Source organism: Chelonoidis abingdonii, chromosome 7 (genome assembly GCF_003597395.2).
Source record: "Chelonoidis abingdonii isolate Lonesome George chromosome 7, CheloAbing_2.0, whole genome shotgun sequence".
Taxonomy (NCBI): domain Eukaryota; kingdom Metazoa; phylum Chordata; order Testudines; family Testudinidae; genus Chelonoidis; species Chelonoidis abingdonii.
The window spans coordinates 103,213,891-103,230,901 of record NC_133775.1 but is presented as its reverse complement, the minus strand read 5'-3'; the positions used below and the strand labels follow the sequence as shown (position 1 = coordinate 103,230,901).

Here is a 17,011-nt window from a genome sequence, read left to right as displayed (position 1 = left end):
AGTGCCTCCACCGGATCTTGGTCCCGTTCTTTTCATCGGAGGTGCTCTTTGTGCTGCACAACATCGTGGTGGGATGGCAGCCCTCAACATCATCACGAGCCGTGAGTGGAGCGAGTCTTAAAGCTGTTTTGCTGCATAATGGCAATTTTTTGCCATCAATTCCAGTTGGTCATGCAGTCCATATGAAGGAATATGACACATGAACACATTTTGAGGTGCAATAACTATGACCAAAATCAGTGGCAGCTTTGGGCGATTTGAAGGTTGTTGTTCTCTTGCTTGGTCTGCAGACTGGATGACAAAGTACTGCTGTTTTCTCTGCGAATTGATAGTTGTGCAGAGATTCCCACTACATCAGAAAGATTGGCCACTCCGACAGTCATGAAGCCTGGGAGGAAAGTGTCGCTCCACCACTTGTTGATCAAGGAGATTTTGTTACCACGCTTACACATCAAGCTGGGTCTGTGAGAACCTTGTCAAGGCCATTGACAAACACAAGCGCTTTCAAGTACCTCGTGGAAATTTCCAGGTAAGTGAAGCTAAGATAAAGGAGGTCTTTGTTGGCCCTCAGATTCTGAACTCTTCGAGATGATGCAATTGACCATTGCACTGTATGGCAAGGGAAGACGGCATGGAAAGCCTTCCGTTAGTGGCAATAATTTCTCGGAAACAACAAGGCAGACAACTACAGGTTGTTGTGGAAACCTCCAAGGCATACAAAAGCTTGTGCACATGTCACTAAGATACATTTTTGCACTCTCATCTAGATTTTTTTCCACCGAACTGCGGAGCAGGTGATCGAACGCCGCGCGAGCGATTTCACCAGGACATTGCAACAATGGAGAAACGCTCTCAGGGCAAATGGAGGCCCATCATGCTTGCAGACTATTGCTGGACAGTGACAAGAGATGCCCCATTTATGAATACAAGAGACAAGCAGACGCGCCGAGTGACACTGATAGGAGTAAACTTGTACATAATGTTTTGCCTTTTGTTTCATAATAATTTTATTTATGTACCCTTTGCTGATTTTTAAAGTGTTACATAAACGGACAGGTGAAATATTATCATGTACAGCAACCTCGGTCACGGAACATGGAAACCCTAACATCACCTGCCAGGTGATTCCACTGCTGTAGTCTGGAGCCCAACGGCTAGACTAGAACCAATCAACAATTTTAAGCATCATTTTTGTTCTCAGTGACCCAGAATTAGTAAAGTTTGACGACACTTATTTCAGAAGCATTTTGGCTGTAGAGCAGTGTTATTTGCAATACTCTCCAAGTAATTACCACACCCTGATTAGCAAAATCAGTCTAGTATTTTAATTATGTTAACTCAGCAGTTTCATATATGCACATTACAAATCTTCTATCCCCCTGTGAGTGCACATTAAAGGCATGTTTGTTTAATGCCTTTGTTAATAAAATCTTACTATAATAAGGAAAACAACAAAGCACTATAGGCTAAATAGGGCCACACCAAGACACTTGGAAGGTCAATTGAGGTCTCAACTTTTCTGAGAACTTCCAGGGCAAGAACATGTGGAATTTATAAGCACTACATGACAGAGAGCTACCAAGCTACAGAGTATTATGCAGATGAACAAGAAATTTGCAGCCACCTCTGGCTAGTTCAATGGCACTTCTATATTCTTCCAGCTAGATACACCAAGTTCATTTCCCCTCTCGACCTTCATTCTTCAACTTTCTCTTTATAAAAAAATGGGTGGGGGAAAATCAAATTTTTAAAAACCTTCCATCATCCAAACATTCTAGTTAGCATTTGCTATTTCAATTTTTCTCCTCAAATTTGATTTTAAGGTAAGTTTGCCCAAAAAATTTCAGCACACAATTGTAGATGTGGTTTTTATTTGTGGAATGTTGTTTTCCATTCTCTATTCCTCTGAAACAAAATTTTCATTTGTACTGGAGACTGTAACATGATGTATCACAATCCAGTCAAAAAACTGTATTAAATTACTTACATGACATTTCTATTAATTCCTTTCGCAGCTCTAGCAACACAGCAACTCCAATGTTATCTTTTGTCATAACTCTGTTCAGCATCGCTTCAGACCCTTCTGAGTTTGCCATAGCTAGTTGATTGAACTCAACAGTATGTTTCTGAACTAAGATGAATCTGAAAAAACAACATTGTGTGGCTTCTTAACTTGTCAAATGACAAAGGAAATACTATAGCTTCTTCCTCATTTTAATTAAAACTTGCTAGACGACATAAGTAAACTAAGTTATACGAATCTCAGCCAGTCACATTACTGCTTTATAAAAATGCTCAGATGTCAGAAGATATAATTTCATTAGCAACTTTTATCTGCACGTCATCTTAAACAGATTTAAATTAACCCCACCTTCCCAAAATCAACACTTCCCATATTCTTTCATTTCGAAAAATACAATAAGATATTTTGCTTCTCCTGATCTATCATATTTACTGATTTGAACTAGCAGGCTTAAGAGAGAGTGACTCAGCACTTGTTTCTGAACCAGAGTGTATTGACACAGACATATGCATTGTTTTGTGGATACAGCAGAACACAGAAAAATTCTTAAGGACTTAGATAACTAGGGCAATCACTGTTTCAGAGATAGAAAATTTAATTGTCTATATATTCCTTATATTTTCACAAGTGATTAATGGTTTTGGGATGCCTCAATTTTTTTGGTACCTGACTTTTAGACACCTTAAAATAGCTCCTGATTTTCAGAAAGTCCTGAGTTCTCCCACTTCTGAAAATCAACTCCTTTTAAGGTCTCTCAATTTGGGTAACCAAAAATCACCAGTCATTTTTTAAAGTTTAGGCTTATATTTTAGGAACGGTTTGGGTAACAAGGAAAGGTGTCTCACTGTTCATAAAAAGCTAAATGACTCAGTCCAATTTCACTCAAGAAATAAATTAAAGATTGTAGTCTTTGCCTATTGTCTCAGACTGAGTGCATTTGGATTTGAAAAAGATCAGGGGTGAAATTCTTGCTTGAGTTTCCATTGCGAATGTCTCCCCAATTCAGAGTGATATGCCGCCTCCAACCAATTCAAACCAATTTTCTAGTGGATCTTGGCTGGAGGCCTCTGCAGTGGAGCAAATTTTACCTTCAGCATGAAGATCTCTCAGATTAGCGTTGCAAAAGAAGCTGAAGAGTCAGACAGGTGTCACTGTTTTATGATGGGAATTTCTTTTGCCTGAAGTGCATGTTCTACAGGTCACATTCCCCATGTTTCCTATTGTTTGTTTCTTTTTTTCCCATGCTTTGGGCGTTTTTTTTCTGAGCTTTTTTACACCATCAGCAGTGAATAAATACAAAATATTTCATGATGCTTTTATTGTACATGCCTTTATATTTAATTTTGTTAGTGTTTTTTCACTTTCATACAACAAAGCATAAAAGATTAAAAGAGAATTGGCCCAATAAGGTGCCTCTTGTGCATAGTATTCCTTCTAGAGGTAGGAATACTTTGTACAAAATATGGAGAGATGCAAAAAAAGGGTTTAGCTCTGGCCAAAGAGGTCCCAAGGAGTGTGAACTTCTCCCCAACAATGTTAGAATAGAAGTTCCACACCAAGACACACATCTTCGTCACAGCAACTTGGGGCCTAAATTTGACCCAGAAGAATTGTGTGAAAGGGAACCAGCACAACAGAAGGTTTTATGAAACACACTTACTTTTCTGTCTTGAAAAATATTGCACAACCATCAACATGTTTTCTTTCCTGTTCTGACATTGTCCTAGCTCTAGATTTTGGACTGAAGAACCCATTATAGCCACGCTCCCTCAGTTCTGTCAGGAAAAAACTGTAGTACTGTTCAGTTTCAACCTCCTGTAAAGTTATAAGACAGCACACTGTATTTGTTTAGCACCACCAGAGTACAGAAGACTGGTATTAGGTCTATATTATTTAGCCTCTTTTAGAAGAAAGTATAAGTAACCTCCAAACTGGCTTTAGGAAACTAAAAAAAAAAATAGATAAATCAAGGAATGTAAGCATAAGACAGCCATACTGCTATTTTAAGGCAGAAGATATAAATAAATTTCTGTAATCCCCAGAGATATGATTATCTCATGCCGTTTATCTGAACATGCGTCAGGTTATATATACACACACTTCAACACGTTTCTCTGATCAGCAGCTGCTGGTTAGTGTTCCAACTGTGTAGGTTGGAAAAGCATTCTTTTGATGTCAAGCAATGAATAAGAGTTCTAAATTACGACATATTGCTTTAAAGGAAAGTTTGCTTTAATGAATGTAATGTATAAGAATCAATACAAGTGAACACAAAAGGAAAAATAAATTTATCATTTACCTGGAGACTTATGATGTCAGCATTGCAGTTCAAGATTTCCTGCATAATGGCTTTTTTTCTGTACTCCCAGTTCAGTGCCCACGATGGACAATAGCCATATAACTGCCGGGTGGCATATTTATCACAAAGTACGTTGTAACACATGACAGAAAACAAGGCTGCAGAACAATAAATTTAAATTACTGATATATTTTACTGAAAAGCACAATTACATTCTTCATTTTTACCCTTCGGTAATTTTAACAATTTCATGCTTCAAGTGCTTTAACTCAAATATATAGTTTAACAGCTGACCCTGCAGAAAAATGCATCACATGTTCTCTCTAAAATAACCAGCCACTCCTTTTGTCTGAGCATACAGTATTCATTGTTAACAGGTTATTAAAAAAACCTCCATATGTTGCTGATAGAAATGGTGAATAGCAGACAAAGGCAGTTTACACTGAGAATTAAGCCCATTATAGCTTTGTTTCTTAACATGCTTGCTTAAAAACTAACAGTAGATGTTGATCTTTTTGACTGTTACACTGTCCTTGCATGTTAATAAGTAAAAGGGGACCCCAAATCCGATTGAGATGTATTGCAATACACTTAATGAAGGAATTAAATTCTGATGTAGGCCCCAATCCTGTAACTGGCACTGAATGGTGGACCCTGAGCCTGTACAAGGCCTGTTGTAGGAACAGGATCTCAAAGAACACTCGGTAAGATTGAGCTTATGCTCAGGCAATTGGGTGGCCCAGATCTGAACTAATATTTACAAAATAAAAGGAAACGGCTTAATTCTAAAAGGTAAAATGCAAAGCAAAAAATGAGATTTCTTTTGCCAACTACAGCTTCTGTATTACGTAGGGAGAGTCTCTGAATAACCATTCTAAGAAAAACAAAACAAAAAGGCTTAAATAAAAACAGAAACAAAAAAACATATCATGCTCTCCCTTGGCTCTTTGCTGGAGCGTCTTTTCAAGATCTTAGAAGGACCTGAACAAAGAAGTCATAACCTTAGCTGCAGCTCTACTTTCTGAATGCGCTAGAAGATGCTGCGACAATCTTATTATTCATGTTATAGACTTTAAGGTCAGAAGGGACCATTATGATCATCTAGTCTGACCTCCTGCACAACGCAGGCCACAGAACCTCACCCACCCACTCCTGTATCAAACCTGTGTCTGAGCCATTGAAGTCCTCAAATTGTGGTTTAAAGACTTCAAGGTGCAGAGGATCTTCCAGCAAGTGACCCATGCCCCACACTGCAGAGGAAGGCAACCCACCCCCAGGGCTTCTGCCAATCTGTCGTGGAGGAAAATTCCTTCCCTAAACCCTGAGCATGTGGGCAGACACCCAGGAAAGAATTCTCTGTAGTAACTCAGATCCCACCTCATCTAACATCCCATCACAAGCCACTGGGCATATTTACCACCAATAGTCAAAGACCAACTAATTGCCAAAATTAGGCTATCCCATCATACCATCCCCTCCATAAACTTATCAAGCTTAGTCTTGAAGCCAGATATGTCTTTTTCCCCACTACTCCCCTTGGAAGGCTGTTCCAGAATTTTACTCCTCTGATGGTTAGAAATCGTTGTCTAATTTCAAGTCTAAACTTCCTGATAGCCAGTTTATATCCATTTGTTCATGTGTCCACATTGGTACTTAAGCTTAAATAACTCCTCTCCCTCCCTGGTATTTATCCCTCTGATATAGTCAAATATCTTGCCAATGTTCTCCAGGCAAAGACAGAAAGGACCTAGAAGCAAGCAGGAAGGAATGGGGGAGGCAGAAAGACACTTTTTCCCTTTTGAAATGTTTACAAAGCTGTATTTATATACAAACAAGAATTTCACATTTTTAGTGAACACAATCCTTGTTTTAAGCACGTTTTCCAATAGGTCTTTAGTTTAACCTGTGTAACCCTATCATTGCACCCAATCCTGCAGTAGGGGGATAGGAGCTTCCATCTGTATTCATTCCCATCAGCCCCCTACTCCCTTCCTTACTCCTCAGATTAAGAGATTCCTAACTTCTCAACTCCCTCCATCCAGAAGGACTGCTCACCCACCAAACAATAAGCATTTTCCATGCTACATACCTACCCACTACCATGTCCTCAAATGAGACAGGGCATAGAATTGGGCAGTACAGAGATGTGAGGCAAAGGGGTTCCCAGCCAGGAGGGCACTATGTTCTTAAAGACATGCTTATTCCTGTATTTTTGCCTGGTTCTTCCTCCCTAGAAAAGTGCCTCCTGCGGGCTTCCCCCTTAAACAAGGAAAGTGGCTTGGAAGATTGACCAGTATCTTATGAGTGAGCAGGACACTGACAAAAATAATGTGTTACTTTTAGTAAGCCCAGCAGAATATTCACACCAGTAACATGACCAATGTTAGAGTGATCATAAAAATTAAGACTGGAGGGAAAAAATTTAAGCAATCAAAAGACTTTTACAACAATAGCATTTTGATATATGCCAGGTTCTAGGCAGCATATTATGACAACCACTATATATCAGAAAAGGGGGAATAAAATGCATGATCCATTTTAAAATTTCAGTGACTAACACCTATAGTTTCTTTCTAGTTATTTAAAACCTGTCTACTGATTACCTGAACAATGAGTTAGACTTGTAACGTTTGGAACTGAAGATTAAATATACCAAATAAACTTGCACAGTTCCAACTTCAGTAACAACAAGCCTTAGTATTGTACAGTAAAAACCTAATATTTCTTTAACAGTAACTAGTAAAGAGCAATTTCTCAGATTCTCCATGGGGCTACACGTTTTAAATATAAATATTCTCTGATTGCCCAGGAATTTTTTTTTATTCTACATTTGTTGAAAGTCGGGGGAACTTTTCTGTTGTTCCTGGATTCTTCAATAATCATTCAATTAATATTTTACAATTGATCAGCTATTTTTAAAATACTTGAATAACTCGTTTAACTCTAGTGGTGAGTAGTCCAATTAAAGATAAAGGCTTACCTTTAAGAAAAAAGTAGCAAATTCCGCAGACAATTGTGCTGTTTGATGTAGGAATGCCTATGCTGGCTACCATCAGTGAATATGAGATGTTTTAGTTTAAGTATCAAAAAGAAATATTTCAACAGACGGTAACAGTGAAGTGATTTTAGATGGAGGGGAGGGAGAAATCTATAAAGAGTCATTGCAATGCTACCTGTTGGTCTTGTTCGGTCTGGTTCTTGCAACATAATCCAAGATCTTGGAGGTGGTTGTTCTGTTGAAACTATTAGAACATTAAAAAAAAGAAAAAAACAATACACACGAAGTGAAGTAATCATATTTATTTTAAATGGCATAAATAAATATTTTAGGAATGATCACTTACTTCTTTTTGCAGTACCTGCCAAATTATCAAGCAAATAATTCAGGAGCCTTCGTGTTCCATCCGGTTCCAGGTAGAGGTTCAGTATATCCTGTGTAAGTGGATTTCCTGCAAACATGTTTACAAAAGTAAAATTAAACCAGAAAAATGGTGTGTGTGTGTGTGTGTGTGTGTGTGTGTGTGTGTGTGTTCATGTTTCAAGTCTTGGATATATGACTGCAGAACAGTGAGAACTGTTTCCCTTTTAAAAAAGTATTTCAATTTTCCATTCCTGCAAACACTTGCATTCTCTTCTGTATCTGAGTTCTAGAAGGGCAGCTCTAACTTTCATTACTGGATCCAATAGACCTTGTACTAGTGGAGGACTGTCACAGTGAAATTTTGCTCTGTCATATCCTGCCCCTCTCCAAACACACTTATAATGGTGGTGGAAAATATGTCTGATGCAGGAGCGATCTCCGTCAGTTTTATTTCATAAGAGAGTGGCCTCCCCTAGGCCAAAAGTATTCCCTGCTGGACATCTACCACTAGAATACGGTATCTTTGTGCCAGATCTCAAAAGAATCTGACCCGATTAATTAAGGGGGCTACTCTACAGAGTCAGATAGTAAAAGTTCACACAAATAGGGCACAATATAATTGTCCAATCATAAGAAATATTAGACTTTTGAGATTTAATGCAGTTTATAGGCATCATACTCAATAGAAAGAGCCTGACCTTGCAAGCATTTCATTCACACAACTCCCACTGAAGCCAGTAGATCTACATGCCAAATTCTTACAGTATTGGCTCCAAAATTTTGAAAATCAATTTTAAATTGCTATTTGCAGTCAGATACTATGGTGATCACCAGCAGTACAAAATCCTAAAAAAAGTTATTCAGTTGACCCTCCTTCTGGGGGAGAAAGAGTTTCATAACTGCAGTGTAAGTTCAATTAAGCCAGATTTAATCAAAAGCTATATCTAACTTCCATATAGGCAACCAGAAAATGAACTTGACTTTTCATTCTTTTTTGGGCCAGATTCATTAAATCTCAATATATTTATAAAAGAGAAGAATAAATTCCAAAACCAACAGCTGCTGTTTGGTAACATTTTATAAAATGTGTAGCTTAAAACAGCTGTGGCTCAAGAATGAGGTCAAAACATAAAATATAGGTAAAAAAGTCATACCTTTCAGACCTAACGTCTGTAACTGAAATAGTTTCCCCAGCTCAAATGGTAGAACCCGTAACAGGTTGTTATTTAAATGGAGTTCCCTGTAGGCAAAAATCAGAATAATATGAAGTGGAAAGTAACACAGTATTTGTGATCAACTGCTTATTGCTGAAACAGTTTCACTATAAGAAAGAAACTGTACTATCACACCACTCCTTGGAAAAATTGGAAAACTAAACAGTCAGCAAGGATTAGGGACATCTTGCTGTACACACTAAAAAAAACAAAACCTCATTAAGTCTGAAGTACAGAGCAGAAGTTAGTGGGGGTGCAGAGTCCACCTATATGGTCATAAGCTTTTGTAAAAGTTAACAATAATTAAAATATTAAGAAATTACAAGAAATGAAGCAATTACAGTTCTGACAAGCTGGACTACAAATGGCTGAGTTAAGTTTAAAGGACAATTAAGAAAATAAGATTATACCCATTAAAATAAAACCAAGAACAAACAATGGTTCCAATACTATTATCGCGATTATATTACCATGCTGTTAAGCCTCTCTCTCTCTCTCTCTCTCATTTAACAGATCACAGTAAACTATAAATTTTCCAATTAACTTTTGTTTGTCAAAATAATTTCACTGCTTTGTCAACAGAAGTCAAATATCTGTTGATATATTGTGTGAAGGCTATCAGGCACACAAAAATTAAATTAACTTGTTTCAGAATAGCAGTGTTAGTCTGTATCCACAAAAAGAACAGGAGTACTTGTAGCGCCTTAGAGACTAACAAATTTATTTGAGCATAAGCTTTTGTGGGCTATAGCCCACTTCATCGGATGCATGCTGTGGCTGTAGCCCATGAAAGCTTATGCTCAAATAAATTTGTTAGTCTCTAAGGTGCCACAATTAAATTAACTGTGCTTCTAGCCTATAAAAAGTAATATTCTATTGTTTATTTTTACAGTGTTACTGTTGAGATAATTTTACTTGGGAGAAATAGAAGTTGGTAGGTCCCAACAGTCCAGCAACAGGGGAAGAGAAATTGAACGTGACAACGTGTCTTTTGCTTACACTCAGGCTATGTCTACACTTAAAATGCTATAGTTTAGTGCTGCAGTGCCTCAGCGTAAACACTTACTATAGCAATGAGAGGGGTCCTCCCATCGCTGTGGATAATACACCACCCTGAGAGGCAGTAGTTAGGTCAGGGGTCGTCAACCTTTCAGAAGTAGTGTGCCGAATCTTCATTTATTCACTCTAATTTAAGGTTTTGCATGCCAATAATACATTTTAGAAGGTCTCTTTCTGTAAGTCTATAATATATAATTAAACTATTGTTGTATGTAAAAGTAAATAAGGTTTTTAAAATGTTTAAGAAGCTTCATTTAAAATTATATTAAAATGCAGAGCCCCCTGGAGTTGTGGCCAGGATCCCGAGCAGTGTGAGTGCCACTGAAAATCAGCTTGCCTGCCACCTTTGGCACACATGCCTGAGTTAGGTCAACAATAGACTTCTTCCATCAGCCTAGCGCTGTCTACACTGGGTGTCAGGTAGCTTAACTATGTTTCTCAGGGATGTAGATTTTTCACACCCCTTAGAGACTAGCTGTGCCAATAATTTTTCATTGTAGACCAGCCCTAAAATGGTCCAATTTAGGTATAATGTTAAAATCGAGATATAGTCACAATCACTACGTAAGACTGCATAAGACTTACGTAAGAGTTACCCATATGATTCTGCCAAACTAGAGTTCCCTAGCCATACCTTGCAAGACGTAAAAAGAGCATAGATAAAAGTAGACATTTTAGGAGGAAAAAGACCAAGGGCCCACCTACTCCATTCCTAGATTTCCAGGCAGTAACATATACTGCTCAGGAGAGAGGAAGGGAGGAAGATTTAAAAACAAAAACTTTACCAACTTCCCACCACTGGCCTAAGTCATTCAAGCTTTATTTGCCTACCACAGTGTGTGGCAACCTTTTTCATTTGCAGACCCCTAAAAATTTTCAAATGGAGGTGCAGACCCCTTTGGAAATTCAACCTGTAGTCTGGGGACACCTACTATAGAATCCTTAGACTGAAAACTGACTGAACAGAATTCAACTGTAAGTATTGCACGTGCTCGGCTCAGCATGGCATTTGACACAGCGCGAGAAAGGATGTTAAACTGTGGGCTTTTATGAGAACGACAACACTTGCAGGTTTTGATCTTTAGGGAGAGGTATTCACATACTTTTGATTGATCAGAAAAACAGAATGCCTCTTCTGGGGTCTGAAACTTCATTTTCATAGTCACCTTTCATGGACACCTTTGACATAATCTGCGGGCCTCCAGGGGTTCACAGACCAGAGGTTGAAAACCACTGGACTATCACATGGTTGGGAACAATATTCTACATGACCCTAAAGGGCAACTAATACATTGTTCTTTATGAAAGTATCTTTTTGTCTAAGAACTTTTGAGAACTTTGCAGAACTCTTTAAGGTGAACTTTTGGTTTAAGGTGCTCACCTGGGTTCATTCTAGGCATAGATTACAATTCCACTAACAAATAAAGTACAGTTTTCATAAATTGTTAAAGAAAAATGATAAGGATAGTTGTCTAGTTTAATTTCATTTTGGTTAATGCTCTTTGGCGTCAGAGTTCCCTTTAGGCAGCAAAGAGGATCATAGCAAGTCATACTAGTCCTTCCAAACAAATCAAAAGAATCTGAGCTCTCTGAAGTTTTTCCCCAGTTGTGTTGAAGAAAAATTTGTGATAGTTTTTTAGCTCCCTCAAAAGACTGGCAACTTGATCATTCTCCATTAGCTGGTTCACTGTCTCCCAAAGTCATTGGAACAAATTTTGTCTGCATGTGACAGGGAGACACAATGGATCTTAGACAAGCTACGCCCTTTATAAAAAAAGAGAGTTCCCAGACATGGAGGTTGAAGGAGTTATTTATTGACTCTAAAAGATTCTAGGTAGTGTCAGTTCACACTATTTCTCTCGTCCATAATACTGGTGACATTCAAAGCTGAAATTACTCTTAGTCTGGAAATTATACCATAAACTATGAGGAGAGTGCAGTAGCAGTTAGAAGGAAACACAAAACTACTACGGGATTGAGACCTGCAGAGTGCTACCACTTAGGAAGCACTTACGGACTGTTCTTCACCTTACCCTCAGTGAAAAGAAATCATGGATCAGCTACAATTACTGAGGACAGTGTGTGCGCAGTGGTTAATGCTTTTAATGCCCTTTGTGTCTATAGAACAGGATTCAAATATTATGTTTGTCACAAATGGAAACGAGATTGGTGGTCTGATCCAAGTTTGTTAGTGCACATTTTACAACCAGAACAAGATTTTATATTCTCTGTTCAAAAGAGGCTCAAGACAGGGATAGCTGGCATGTTGTAGAATCAGGATTGGAGTAAATTGGGAAAATTTTAGGAAAGTTTCCACAATATCTGCATGCATTGTTCTGCACAGTGCTATACTAACATTTGCACAAGAACATAACTTGCATCAATACTTTAAAAGGAAAAAGGCTTTATAAAGAAAAAGGAACACTAATTAGTTCACAAGGTGAATCTCAGAATGTTTCAGTAACTTTAAGATGGGTAGGTGATGATACTGAATGACAGCTACGTGCTGTAAAATACTCTTTTCTCTTGCCATGAATTAAGGGGCAACTCCTGCACCAACTCTATGGGTGTCAACAGTTCTTCAAGAACAGCATCCTGCATAAGGATTTATTTGTGTGTGTGTGTGTGTGTGTGTGTGTGTGTGTGTGTGCGTGCGTGCGTGCGTGTGTGTGTGGCAATGTCCTGCAAGGTGCATGCCACCATGCTCAGCTCTGTAGGGGCTCATTGTACACTGTTGCATGGGACAACTGGAGATCAGGGCAAATATAGAGTACGAGGGCTGCAGTTATAACTCCAACCATTAGGAAAAACTGTTTATAATGGCTTTGGTTAGTTACAGAACAGAATTGTGCCAAAACATGAAATTGATGTCTGCTGAGATCGCAGATGAATTTGCATACCTGAGTGACACCATGTTTCCGAGTTCTGCTGGTAAACTACGGATTTTATTAGAGGACAGGTCCAGATATACCAGATTATGAAGCTTGGCAATGTCTGAAGGAATACGGGATAAGGAATTGTCACTGAGATGCAAAGCTGTCAGATGGGTCAGTGACCATAAAGATGAACTTAAGCTTTTTACTTTCCCTGTGAGAGAGAGAGAGAGAGAGAGAAAGAAAGAAAGAAACAGGAGTAAAATAAAAATAATGTTGGACATTTTAAACATCTAGTTTTAGCATTATATGAGTATTTTATGACATCCTGTTTGAACAGTGTTTAGAGTTTTCTGCAATATGGTTAAAAATGGAAGATTACATAGAGGGTACTCTAATTTCATGACATTTTGATGGCACAAATAAATGTTCCTTTAAATTTTCTTGCCTGGGCTCTTTAGATATTTTTGAGCCCATGTTTTAAGCCTTGGACATCCTCTTCCTCTCGAAAGTGCTACATAAAGCAATTTATAGATTTATGAACTGATCATGCATTCAGTATTTTAAATAAAAAGGCCTTCTTTCATGCCATTAAGAGCACGCAGCTTCTTCCGGAGTTCAACAGTGTTATTCCTGTTGTAACTAACTATAAAGGTAACTTTAGAACAGAGGTCCCCAAACTGCACGTCACCAAAAGCTGTGCTGGCTATGGCCATGGGCTCAAGAACCACACCAATTTTGTGTAAATGGTGGATATTAACATTGATTCATTTTAAAAAGTCAAGAGATCTACACCTCCATATAGCAGGAACTTGACATATCATAAGGGACATCATTAGAGACATTTCTCTTGCAAGGCTGACTTCCCACCCTTCAATCAGAAAGACTATCTATACCAGGGGTGGCCAACCTGTGGCTCTAGAGCTGCATGTGGCTCTTCAGAAGTCAATATGTGGCTCCTTGCATAGGTGCTGACTCTGGGGCTGGAGCTACAAGTGCAAACTTTTCAATGTGTCAGGGGTGCTCACTGATCAACCCCCAGCTCTGTCCCAAGTCTTGATCCCTCTCCACCCCTTCCCCCAAGGCTCCTGCCCCTTTCCCCGAGCCTGCCATGCCCTCTCTCCTCACCCCTTCCTGTCCCGAGCCTCCTGTACACAGTGAAACAGCTGATTGTGGTGGGCAGGAGGCATAGGGAGGGAGGAGGAGATGCTGACTGGTGGGGTTGCCGGCAGGCGAGAAGTGCGGAAGCTGATGGGGGGCTGCTGACATATTACTGTGACTCTTTGGTAATGTACACTGGTAAATTCCGGCTCCTTCTCAGGCTCAGGTTGGCTACCCCTGATCTAGGCTGTATCAAGAGCACTGAAGGAAAAATCAGAACATCATTTCCTCAGAGGCAAAATAGGCTCACTACCATTTAACAGACTTTTTATAGCTGATTTAGTCATCTATGAGCCACCAATGTTAAACACTCTTTCCAATTAAGTCATTATACTCCAAGTGTATTTGCTGATTACTTTTTTTTTCTCCAACTCTCTTCCTCCTACGAAAAACTGCACTGAGATAAATAAAATAAAGAAATAAAAGTTAAAGGAGGGAAAAAGATCAATTTAAGTGTGTCCAGAATTTTCATCACTGGCACTGGGTGAGTGGAGGAAAAGAAGGATCGAGTTATTCAGTTTAATTTGAACGTTTTTCCTGCCAGGAATAAAAATCCTGGCTACATGGAGGTACATAAAGAAATACAAGTTGAAAGGAAAATACATATTTAAAAAAAATTCAGTGTTTTTTAAACTTTCAATACTGATTTCCAGGTAAGTTCAACTGACAGTATAGAACAGTGCATGGAATATAAACTGGAGCCAGTACAGGTGAGATTTCAACTCATGGTCTCCTCTTGATCAACTCAGAATTTTCCCTCAGGCAACAAGGGATTGGTGGGATAGCGTCTCACACACAGGACTTGTCTCCAAGTATATTTTATGTGCATCTATATCTATATAAAACCTTGAATTAAACCCTTAGAGTTAATATCTTTGTAAAAACTAGTCTGGACACTGCTAAATTGTTTATTCTAGGCTACAAACATTTGTAGTGTACCGTAGACTGATCTCTAGTGGAAAAACTGTAGTGTAATCATAGTCACACATGAGGAAGATTTTGCTTATGGGACCTGTTATATTGTTACTGCTAAAGATGGCAAGTACATCTCAGCACATTTCTTTTCAATACGGAGAAAAAGTGACCAATTGAGAGACAAACAATAACTGATATTGGATTAATCTGCACATACAGAGCAACATGTAGACCAAAGCACAGATCCTACATTTTCTATTTCTTGCAAAAGGGTCTGAAAAAGATAAAACAAACCAGAGAAAATTTTTTCAAAGGAGGGGGAGTGGTAATTTTGGAATTTGCTGTATCAAACCAGCATGAAAAATTCAAACAGAACTCAAAGTTTACATTCTGTTTTGTGTTTTGCCATTTTTGTAACTTTTCATAAAACAAAGGTTTAAAGCTCCTGTTAAAACTTCTACAGCAACATTAACTATGCTGTTATGACTGGCTCCAGCATAATATTTTTACATCTGTATAGCACCTTTCATTCCAAGAGATCCCGAAGTATCTACAGTAAAAAGGTACTTCATTTTGGTGGCAGAGTCTGATCCTACAACACTTACTCAGGCCCTAATTGAGGAGTGCATCCCTACTCAGGAAAACGCTTAATCACATGCTAAAATGCTTTCCTGAATCAGGCCCTCAAAAACCTGGTCATTCATGTGTACTCCAACTGACTTCAAGTAAGAGATGCAGGATCAGATCCTTTAACTTGAAATATTAAGTATGTACACGAATACCTTATCAGCCATTCAAATGCAGCAGCTGTGACCTGTCAAACAGCATTATCATAAAACAGCTTAGGAGAGGAAACAAAGCATAAATTTAGCTAACCTAAAATTCAGGCAGACAGAATGCAATTGCTAAATTTTGGTCAAGGCACCAGATTTAAACACTCTTAAAATCCATGTAAAGTGCACAGGAATCTTTACTGACACAACATGGTCACAACCTTCATTTTAGCTCTTATTTGTAGAGGAGATCTACTGCCGCACAGCATTTCCCAGTATCCCATGTTGGGCATCAATTTACTAGAAGGAAGAATGAATCCTACCAAATAAACACCACAACTTCCTGTAACTCCTTGGTATTCTTTAGGTTTCCTATTCAAATACCAAGCCTATGTAGCCCAACCCTGCTTACTTGTGAGGGAATATCTACAGGAGAAAAGTTTATCCTATGGCTAGTATGAGTATTCAAATTTGAAATCAAATTCTCATTTCACCACATAACCATTATTCCTCAATTTCTTACCACTTATTTCCAACTCCGCCCAATTTGATTTCTTTCCATTGGCTGCTTCCTCTGAGGACATAATTGTGTACATCCTCCGTGGATCAGGTGGATCGTACTTTTCTTTGGGCATTCCTGTTGAAAGAACAGAAAAATAACACTTTGCTATATTATTCTATTTAACAAATGTATTACCTTTACTCTAGATAGAAAGATTCCTCCTTTAAGGAACTACTTTTCTATAGAGAGTATGTCACGTTAATTACATGTACAATCCAACTCTTCAGTCTGAGGCAACTCTTTTTCTGTCATGTCACAAACCTCCCTGGGAGGACCGGGGGGGAGGGGGAGAGGGAGAGAGGCAGACGACAGTCGGCCTAAAAGAACACATGCTACTGCAACTTCTAACAATAGCAGAAGGTGGTCCAGTCTCCATATAAAAATTGCACCCAGTCTACACACAAAAATTGCATCAATTGTATGCAAGTCAATTTAATAAAATTGGTGCAAACCCCTTGTGTGGATGCTCTGCAATCAGCTTAAGAATTTCCAATACTGATTTAACTTAAATTTGCTAACAAAAACTGGGTTACTATATTCAGTTAAACTGGTGAAAATTGTATATTTAGATCAGGCCTAAGATGACCTGCAGGCACAAGGTAAAATAATTAGGAAGACATCATCCTGAGGATGAATGGGTTCACAAAGATGAACCAATGTTCATGAATCCTTGCATCACATGAAAACCCTCCCATCAAACCCACAAAGCCTGCTAGAGCCAGGGTCTTGCTAGAATGCAGTGAAATTCTCTTGTTACAGAATGCAGGCATA

The 17,011-nt window shown here is 38.6% G+C and overlaps 1 protein-coding gene across 4 annotated transcripts in view; it reads right to left on the bottom strand.

Annotated features, from left to right (window-relative positions):
- The window catches only part of CNOT6 (CCR4-NOT transcription complex subunit 6), a 49,561-nt gene that overhangs the window by 10,449 nt on the left and 22,101 nt on the right, over window positions 1-17,011 (bottom strand). For all 4 annotated transcript variants that reach the window (XM_032802309.2, XM_032802317.2, XM_032802333.2 and 1 more), the window contains 8 exons: window positions 16,202-16,315; window positions 12,857-13,043; window positions 8,838-8,923; window positions 7,667-7,771; window positions 7,496-7,564; window positions 4,323-4,480; window positions 3,684-3,838; window positions 1,988-2,142 (listed from right to left, as the gene is read on the bottom strand). In XM_032802309.2, the coding sequence (XP_032658200.1) occupies window positions 1,988-2,142; window positions 3,684-3,838; window positions 4,323-4,480; window positions 7,496-7,564; window positions 7,667-7,771; window positions 8,838-8,923; window positions 12,857-13,043; window positions 16,202-16,313 (1,027 nt within the window). In that variant the 5' untranslated portion in view covers window positions 16,314-16,315. The remainder of the gene's footprint in view (window positions 1-1,987; window positions 2,143-3,683; window positions 3,839-4,322; window positions 4,481-7,495; window positions 7,565-7,666; window positions 7,772-8,837; window positions 8,924-12,856; window positions 13,044-16,201; window positions 16,316-17,011) is intronic.